The 10,425-nt window shown below is 37.0% G+C and overlaps 1 protein-coding gene across 1 annotated transcript in view; it reads right to left on the bottom strand.

The window, feature by feature from the left end:
• The window catches only part of LOC103811478 (protein unc-79 homolog), a gene marked incomplete at its 5' end in the record, with an annotated part of 31,676 nt that overhangs the window by 9,189 nt on the left and 12,062 nt on the right, over positions 1-10,425 (bottom strand). The window contains 4 exons of the mRNA XM_009084453.1: positions 101-287; positions 1,826-2,001; positions 5,580-5,669; positions 8,212-8,289. Coding sequence (XP_009082701.1) covers positions 101-287; positions 1,826-2,001; positions 5,580-5,669; positions 8,212-8,289 — 531 coding nt within the window. The remainder of the gene's footprint in view (positions 1-100; positions 288-1,825; positions 2,002-5,579; positions 5,670-8,211; positions 8,290-10,425) is intronic.

The following is a 10,425-nucleotide window of genomic DNA, read 5'->3' as shown; positions in this document are numbered from 1 at the left end:
TTTATTAAGGTTTTACCAATCATTTTTTCTTACAAAAAAAACCCATTTGTAATAATGCCAATACATAACACACCTCCACTGAAAAAAAAAAATCCCTTACCTTGGATTGCTCAGGAAACCCAATCAGAATAACAATAAGGTGGTCAGCTATTTGTGAACCTGCATCCAGTGGAATAGGCATGCAGGATGATGGAGAATTTGGACAGACAACATTGTGTGTCAGAGACCCCAGAAGTAGCCAGGACAGCAAACGAATGTGTGAGACACATTCTATGAACTCTTTTGGCCTGTCAAGAAAAAGCAGATTTTACAATGATGCTAAGTTTTCTGTCTTGCCCCAAAATATGGAGTCTCCTTATGCACATTAGGCAGATGCAGTTGCAGTGTGCTGGAGGCACAGATCACTGGCTCAGCTTGTGGGAAGGCTGGAACCACACAGAACTCAGTGGACATTAACACTGTTAACAAGTGCAGTAGAACATACTTGATGGGTCTAAGAAACAGCCTCTATAAAAGGCTAAAACATTCACAGATTCATTGGTTCTGTGATTTTTTTACACAGATATCACTGTATGGGAAGGATTGCCCAAGTGGAAATGCTGCTCTCATCTCCCCTGGACAGCACACAACTGCCTTACCTCCAATGTGTTCCACTTCTCCATTGGTAAAGTGGAGTTAATTTCTCTTTTCTTTAGCCTCTTCTTGGGTGTTTGGACTGTGCAATTTTGAGGGCAGGGACTATGTTTTTTTGTGATGCTTAAGTATTCATCCACCATCTAGTGCAATGTCTAACTACAAAGCAATGTGCTTATATAATCTAAAAAGGAATAGCACTTTCCTGGTGTCATCTTGTCTGTCCCCTTGCTGCTTCCAAGTTCAGACTAAACACTAATTTGAATTCACAGGCACAGGGAAAAATAATTGGTTTTCAATCAATACATCACTCCTTACTAGGCCACTCTCACTGCTGGTTTCAGTTTCTAATTTGTCAAGGACTCATATCACCTACAAGGCATTCCATTAATTTTTGTTTTTAAATAATCTCTTATACCATGCTCTGCCTCAAGTATCTACAGGATCTTAAAGGGATTCACTACTTCATTTCAGGACGTATGTTCCTTTCTTACATGTAAGAAATTGAATTCCTTGAATTGGGAACTCCATATTCCCAAAAGCAGATATGCTCTACATAAAAGTAGATGCAGACATATCTACAGGACAGCCTAAGCAGCTTAGTCCTCAGAATCTTGGGCAGGTAGTCTGGGCCGAAGCTGGGACAAGAATACAGGTTTGTTGAAACACTCCAATAGTTTACACTCAAAACATCTTATCTGTTGTCATTCTAAGACGAGGGACAGTATCTCCCTTCTTTTAGAAGGTAAAACACTACACATCAGCATTTCTCACAGAGAAAAGGGACAAAAAAAATGTCTTAACCAGACGGAGTCAGTATTTTTATCATCAGATCGATAGGCTTATACCTGGAGTTCTCACTCATTTGTACTCCATAATTTCAAAGGCCATTTCCCGTTGTATGTCTATAATTCCCAACATATTTTCGATAATTCGAAGTCTGATCAAATGCCTGTGTGTTTTTCACTGTCTGTATCTAGATCAAGAATCAGGTTAATTTCCTGGGTAACTCCAGCCAAGCCATTGGAGTTACCAACACTGTCCCTTTGGCATGTGCTTTAAACACTGCATTGATGAGCTCCTCAGTTAAGGATCAGGGAGCTGCTGACCAGCTATGGAATCTGGCAGTAAATACAGAATTTTGTAATTCTAACTCATTTTCGTGTTCCTTTTTGTGGAGAAGCATTCTCACCCTTGCTGCATTGCAGAAGGAGGATGGTAAAGCCAAGGCAAATATCGGATCACAGCTTTGTTGTCTCTGTGGTTTCCCCGGGTGATTTCCATAGCAGCAATCTGAGCTAAACCAACTTTCAGATGTCCACCAAATGTGTCTTCATGAAGTGGCTGAGAACAAGTCTTCATGTGACTCTGCAAGGCAAAGATCTGAATTTGCACCCCAAGAGAGTATTCAGCTTCAACTAAGTTCATCTAAGCAGCAGCACATTCTATTTCATTTCCCTTCAGTCTTTTCCTAAGGATCTCTGACTGTGTCTACAAAAGAAAACTCAAGATACAGATTTAAAAAAAATCTCCAGTCCCTAGATTAGTAACAGCTTCATGATGCAAATCTTTCCACAGAGGGGCACATTTTCCAGAGCACACTCAAAATATACATTGTGCAAAATGTACAGAAGCTTTTGTATCAGCAAATTCAACAGCTCTGATAAATCCAAACTGATGCCTGAACATCCAGAGAGCTTAAGTGAAGATGAAAGAATCCAACTATTTAACAAGATAGCATCTGGGCAGGAAATGCCTTCCCTGTGCAGTATTCCCTTTACATGTTCATATAGAAGCTCTCACTTATTCACCAGCAATATATTCAATTAATATATTGCACTATTCAGCTGTTACAAATACCTTCAAGCCTTGGAAATAAAAAGGGCCAAACCTTTTACCACAAAACATGTCAATATTTATGCCTGGAAACATAATTTATTATCCTGCTTTGTTAGCTTTAAAGAATGTTTTATTGGTGCATCTTAAGATACTTCTGTATTTCTAATTTCTAACTTTGCATTACCTTCTGCTACTAGACTATACCAGAACACACACTGACTGCATTTGCTTGCTTAAAAGGAGAGCCATATGCTTTGCACAAGAAAATCCAGGTCATCAGTTATTCAATTATTATAACAGGATAAAAATCAGTGAACCAATAATATTGTTGTCAAAGATAAGTATCCGACCCCAGAAACTTACACTATCAGAAATCATTTACTTGAAGTCTCTTTCAAAAGAAAAAACCTTATGTACTAGCATGAATATCTAATGACTTTGTTATACAACCAGGTAAGAAGGATAGACAGGTGTTCAGGCAGATCTACAAAAACGGTGAAATTTTCTAAATAAAACATTGCCAACCTTTATCAATCCAAAATGTTACCCCAAAGGGAAAATAAACATAATAATTGAACAGAAACAATAAACTTAAATGTGATTATCTTGAGAATTAACATTTATAACTTTTTTATAATGCAGTAGTTGCTAATACACAGACTTAAAATAATTAACCTCTTTCAAAGAAACTATTCTCAGACATGCAAAAGAAGACATTGGATATGAATAAACAACTTACATTATTTCTGTTCACTGAATTCCTACAGAGACTAGAAATCTCCAAGTTTGAAAACCAAGATTAAACTTTTGCTGTGGGATTTTGTTGTGGGGATTGTTACTGGTCATATAAATCATATAGTGTCTTTTGTTAGTTTGGTACTCCAGATGCTGTTGATAATACATACTTGTAGTAAGAAACCACACAACTGGATGATTTTAGAACTCATTTCCTAGTGAGTAACACCTCTGTTAATAAAAGCCAAGCAATTATGCAAGTATTTTAAATGAGCTTACAAGAACTTGAAACCAGACGTTGTGAATTTGTTTTAAGTTCTCACTTATTTGTGAACTTAGAAGTGCTCACAAATATTTTCCCAACTGCGCTGGAACCACAGAGTAAGTTTTATTGGTTAAATAAGAACTGCCTTTTCATTTCCCAAAGACAGACAAAGCTTATTCTTTACAATACATAAAATTATGGTCATATTTGACTTTTGTATTGTGCTAATCTTGTTCTCAGATTCTTGTATTATGTGGCTAAATCAAAACAACATGAATGTTTGGGCCATTTGGTTCTGATATAGTTTTAAAAGACTGGACAGCACATTTGGGAAGTTTCCTGTCCAACTTCAAAACATAAAAGTGAAGAACTGGGTAAAGGTTTTAGTTCACTAACCATATCCATATACATAAATGTAAAAAATAAATAGTCCCACTGAGCAAATTAAATCACCATCTTATCAGACTTCAGTATGGTAAGAGCATTACTAAAGATCAGACTACAGTTCAAGGGAGATGGGCAGAAGGAAAAAGTGCAAATGGCAGGGAGTTTTCTACAGAAACATTTTACACAGGGGAGAGGATACCTGCAAGTATTTATAAACGAATTGTCCCCATTCCTAGTTTCAGATAAGTTCATGGTTTTCTTCTGTGAAACTGGAAAACCAGATGTAACTCTTTCCTCATTTGTGATTCATTTGCCTACCTATTCTGAAAGCAGTTCTGAACTGTAAGAGAAACGGGTGAATAACTTAAGAAGATAGAGTGGGAAGGCAATCCAATTCAACTTAAAATGATTAATTGCTTTGTGCTTTGAAGAAAATTTCGACTCCAGCAGAATAGGCTTATTCCTTTAGAGTAATTTTTTAAAATTCAAAGGTATTCATGGCCAACGGGGTAAGAACGTAACAAAAGGGATATTTTATCCAGTAAAATACAGTGACAGGAGTTTCAAGACATGAGTTCCAGTTTAGTTGGGATTCTCCTTCCTTTGTGGTAAGTTATTATTAACTTGCAATAAGGTGTCCCCTCTGGGGCATGAGGTGGGGTGGAGGTGGCAGGAGGACAGTGAGCAAGTGAGTGTGTGAGAAATCAGTAGGGTGAAAGTTCTCCTCTCATTGCTTCACATAAACTCCAATACTGTCTTGCCTTCTTCTGTGATTCTGTGAAATATTAATTTATTCTTTACAGAAGCTATTAACAATGGATGATATGTTGCTAGCAACTGAAACAGCTACACATTTATTATTTCCTACTATAAAGCAGCAATGTTACTTAGGCTATTCCTTTTTTAAAACATCATAAAGAATCTCCATTCTGTAGGAAATTTAATAGATACAGGCTTCTTCCACAAAACTGAAATTATAGGTTTTTATCAGCTAATTACTACTAGGAAGTTTTCATGAAATGCATTCTAAATAAAATATGTTATGTAGACTGAAGTATTTTCCTATCACTCCTCTTACAATTTGGCATCCAACTAAAATACAAAACCTAAAAACAGTTTGGACATCAGAGGTAAGAAATATTTGGTTTTCCCCACCTTAACAGAATATAACCTGACAATGAAAATGACAACATTTACTAGAAAAAGGACACTCCCTTTTTGAGGTCAATTACTGTATTTTAATAATCTCTGAACTTCCAGTTAATTTAAGTGTCTGTGTATATAAGAAACAGGATTCCTCCAGAAGAGTGTCCTTAGTTGTACATGCAAGGAGCTTTATATTTCCATGGGTTATATTAAACACAACTGTTCACAGTGACTTTGGTATGACATTAGCTTACCACCAACATTTCAGAAAACCTTATCATTAGCTTATCATCAACATTTCAGAAAAATCAAGCCCACATTTTTATTGTGTGCTCACTGTCTTTGAATCAGCCTCCATTTCAACACTGCATAAGCTACTTTTTACTGATCCCCCAGAAGTGTCTAATCTATAACAGTACTTAGATTTTAATTTCTTTTTAAAAAAGAAAGGAAAAAAACCTGTCAGTCATCCTCAAATACTTCCTACTGTTTCTCCCAGACAGGTTCCTTACAGAGCCTACATTTTTGTTAGGAAAGCACATACACTTTAGATCAATGTGTGATCAGAACCAACCTTTAATTTGGTTAAGGTATGCATGTCTGCAATGAAATCCAGCACTTCCCCAACATATTGCCTCATGCATTCCATTGCTGCTGTTCCACACTAGAACATAACAGAAAGAAGTTTAAGTACCAGGCTTTGAATGTTCAAGCTTTTGTCTTTTTTTCTTCTTCAACAGAAGACAAGTTGTCTGACTAAAATTCTTTGTTTTACTTTTTAGTTTGATTAATTAGGAGTAGGTATTCTTTGATGTTACAGTGAGAAGAACATGTACTCTTATCTGATGATAGTATAAGAAGATAGCCCAGTCACTGTAGCTTCTTCATGCATCATAGAATACTCTTATCTGTGACAGCAGTTAAAGATTTAACTGATGAAACTTTCAAGAATATCCCTGTCATGTCATACTGAAATTTACAGTGGTCCAGATTCAAAGTCTTAAAAACCTGATGAGAATTGAACAACTCGGTACTTCAAGCAGCTGAACATTTCTGCAGTTGGAACCAAATCAGCTGCAATCACAGGAAACAAAATTCAGTCACAGGCACAGATGCCCTTATACTCATATGATGGAAAAACAGTTTAAATGACTGGCTTTGGGTATTTTATGTGCAAACATCACTAAAATGAACACCACTGAAATGTATTCGTTTTTTAATTTTTTTTTAGCTAACAAATAGTTCTGGTATATTCCTGAAGCAAAATCATTCAAAATACTAATGGCATTTAAGCTATGAACTGCTCCCGTTAGATCATAAAGGTATAAGCACTGAGAAGCAACCTGTGCTAGAGCAAGAGCAACCTCAAAGGGAAAACAAAAGGATTCAAAGTGGTATTTGCTGAATTCCCACAGTACAAATTTTCATAATCCTTTTCCTAGAACATAGTGAGAAATGTGAATCTGGCCTTTGGCTAGTACAAGATATGCCCAAGGTGCACAAAGCAGTCAACAGAACAAAGCTGTCAGATTAAATAAAGGCTTTGAACAGCCCAGAGAACCCTGGAGAGAAGTTTTCAGAAGGTGATACAACCAACCCATTAGTTATCATATAAACTTCTGCTTACATGTTAATAGTCTGAGGTGAAGATAAGACCAGCTGAATTCAAGGGGAACGACGAATGCCTCATTCTCAGGGGCTAAGTAAGAGCAATGCTTAACTTTAGAGACTAAATTATGAAATTATTAAACTAGATATCTGTTTGAAGCTACCAAAAACTACTTTATCTGAAGTCATAGGCTCAGGGCAAAACATTGCAGTAAAGTTTAGAGAAAAAAACTACTCTTCTTTGACCTCTATGTAACTACCTACACTTTGAAGCACACCTACACTTTGATTACCCTATCTGAGTACACAAATGAACTAGATTTAGTTTTAATCACAAAATTATGAAGCCATAAATTGAGTTTTAGTGGCTGAAATTTGAAGAACTGCATTCTATTTTTAAACGACTGACCAGGGCACTCCTGATTTTTGTATGTAAATATGAATCTACACAGTGTTGAACTATGCCACCTTCTGGCTTTTCAAATGTTGTTCCTGTCAGTTCCCATGACAGGAAAAAAACAGTGAAACAAGGTCATTGGGAGCCCTGTCAGCATATCCTCCATCCAGTTTATGTGGACTAAGGATTCCATATAGGTTCTAGAATAATGAATAATACAATTATAAATTATCCAGTTTATGTGGACTAAGGATTCCACATAGGTTCTAGAATAATGAATAATAGAATTATAAACGATACTGCACTCTGATCTCTGAAAATAATGCTCAGTTGCACAAGACTTCTCTCCATCTATTTGCACTCTGATCTCTGAAAATAATGCTCTGTTGCACAAGACTTCTCTCCAACCATCTATGCTGTTTCACTTGATCAGCAGGGAGCCTTATTCTCTATGATGTCTTCTGAAGTGATCATGTTCCTATCACCTACTGCAGTTACACCTTGTAACAGCCATGTTAGTCTATCTATTTAAAGCAAGTACAAATTAAAATCTTCTGTTGGGAGAAAAGTTTTTATCACAGACTGACATTTAAAAAATCACACACTTCAGAAAAGAGATGGGAAAGATCCTATTTCGTCAGCCCTAAAGCTGACACACATATAGGGAACCAAGTTTTCCTCACTCAGCTTGTGAAGAAAATGTGAGCTAACCCTCTTCCATCTGTTTGGGTACCCAGCCACGTGTCATGGAACAAGTCAAGACCTCCCATTGTACTACTTCCTTTCATATTCACCAGGTGCAAACCTCTGTGCCTAGACAATTAGGTGTACTTGTAATTTAGCTACACTCATCAGCAGCTCGTAGCTTTCCAACCTGCTACCGGTTTTTTTAGGCATTCAGCTGGTCTGTTCACCACACAGAACTGTGGAAGATCTTGATTTGTCTTTTTGAGTACAGGCTCCACCTAAAGTTAGTTAGATGACTCAAGATATCAGTGAGAGTAAAGGAAGCAACATCAAGACCAGAACTTTTCTAACATTGGTAAAATGGAAGAAGCATCTCAACCTCTGCCTGTAACACATCTTGCCAACCAGAGGAGACATGAAAAGGAAAGGGCATTAAAATGAAGCAAAACCAGTTGAATAAGATATTTTGTTTTAAAAAACAGAACTAAGAGATGGACTTTGATTCAGTACTTACTCCAGGCATCGAAGCAATCATCTGTTTATGCAAGATTGTTGACTCAGCCAGTTTTGTTCCAGCATCTGCACAAACAAACTAAGAAGAAGTTAAAGACAAGTTAATTTTTAATTCTTTTTGGAGGAACCTGAAGACACTAATAATGTATTCATTGTTTTATTAAAATCAGTTCAGATTGCATTAGCTGAAGGTCCCTCCCAAAACAGGAGTCACCTAAACAAAACAGATCAGACACACTGAATCTTAGGGCCTGACTGAACAAGGAAGATCTAAAGAGACACTAATATAATTTGAAGCCAATGGAAATCCTGAGGATGTGTGCTGGTGAAATGTCAGCAGGAGAAAAGTACTGGGAAACAAAATGCTGGGTGAAGAAGCAGTTCCTATGGAAACCCGTGGAACAGCAGCATGTACATGATGGCTTTCATTTGCTAGGACAAATCAAGGAGACAGACTTTCAGTACCCTTCATCATCCAGGACACCTATGCAATGATTGGAGTGATCTGGTTAAAATTCTCATTCTTTGTGAAGTGGGATAAAGTTAACATTCATCTTGGCACTAATGTCATCAGTGGCACTTATGGCATTAAGTAATCTGCATAAATGTGGGTGTCAAATGTACATTCCTAGGAATTCCTTTGTTAGTCAGCCCACGACTGATCTATCATTAAATTAATTGCTCCTAGCTCCTTTGTTATCTTGAACATTTTGATGGAATCTCTGTATTCTGTGTGCACTGCCTGTATGGAATCTTGTATACAGGCTAATGTGTCCATGGAGAAATGGCTGTGTTGGAAATTAAAGCCATTTCCTTTTGGTGCTGCGTTAACTTTGTTATGGCTTTATTGATTCAAAATCAGACAATCTGAATTAATATTGTAGTGGCTCTGTGTGGTAAAGGGGTGAAGCAATCCCTTCATTCTATTAATGACACCGGGGAAAATGATAAAATATCAGACACATGCATTTTTACTAGTAGATTTCTTAAATTACAGTGGTGCTTAAGACAGGCTTAGTGGTTACTATGGTATTTAAATTCAAGAGGCTGCTGAATGATTCAGACCACATACTACTGAGAGCTGCCAATTTGCACAGTCAATGGGAGAAGGAGTCATCATGCCTCCAGTAGGCATCTATGGCAGATGGTCTGAATACAACCCCTATTCTTTACCACTGACTGCATAAAAACAGAAGCTGGCTGCTTTGGATAGCAGGAAATATGAATCACTTCATCAGCCTCTGAAAGAAAGACATCATAAAAGACATTTATATCCACATTAGATGCTGTTGTGTAAGGTATGAATACATCCCAAAGTGAATACAGCATATGGGAACAGTGCTAGGAGGAAAACCCAGGCAATTATCACTTGATCTTTATGAGCTAAAGATAATGTAAGAGAGAGTTTTGCTTACTGGGTCTATCAGGCAATTGACTCAATATGAAAGAGAAGTGTTTACTGGTCAAATCCCACTGCCAAAATAGATATGGCAAGTTTGCATTCTCAAATGAGAAATTTGGGATTGACTAGCCTGAGGGACTGTCACCCTTTGGGGTAGCCATGGGACTGTGCTATGCAATGGAGTATGGCAGAAAAATTGCTTTATTCTGTAACACAGGAAAAGTAAGTTCAAGTCCACCAACACCAATGCACGTGGTATCAAGGTGTATCACTGCATCCATAAGACAGAAAGAGGTTGGTGTTTGTTAAGTTATTTGATCCTGTTGGCTGGGACTGAAAATAAAAAGAAGCTTGGGCTTTTAAAATTTCTAATTTTTCCTTTTAAAATTATAACGGATTTTAAAAAATAATGCTTTACCATCAAAAGGAAAAACCACAAGTGTAATTCTTCCCTGCCCCAACTTTTTCCTCTAACGCTTTTTTCAGAGTTATCTTAACTGCTATGTAATTTCACTTGTCAGTATTATTTCTCTCTCAACTGGCAAACACTTAAATACAGTGAGTAATGTGCCAGTACTCAAGAGAAAATGAGTCGGATTTTAAAAAATAATGCTTTACCATCAAAAGGAAAAACCACAAGTGTAATTCTTCCCTGCCCCAACTTTTTCCTCTAACGCTTTTTTCAGAGTTATCTTAACTGCTATGTAATTTCACTTGTCAGTATTATTTCTCTCTCAACTGGCAAACACTTAAATACAGTGAGTAATGTGCCAGTACTCAAGAGAAAATGAGTCCATAGTAAGTGAAGCTTTG

The sequence above is a fragment of the Acanthisitta chloris genome, unplaced genomic scaffold, assembly GCF_000695815.1.
Source record: "Acanthisitta chloris isolate BGI_N310 unplaced genomic scaffold, ASM69581v1 scaffold11941, whole genome shotgun sequence".
Lineage (NCBI taxonomy): Eukaryota > Metazoa > Chordata > Aves > Passeriformes > Acanthisittidae > Acanthisitta > Acanthisitta chloris.
Note: the sequence above shows the minus strand (reverse complement) of the source record. Positions and strands in the feature narration are given on the sequence as shown.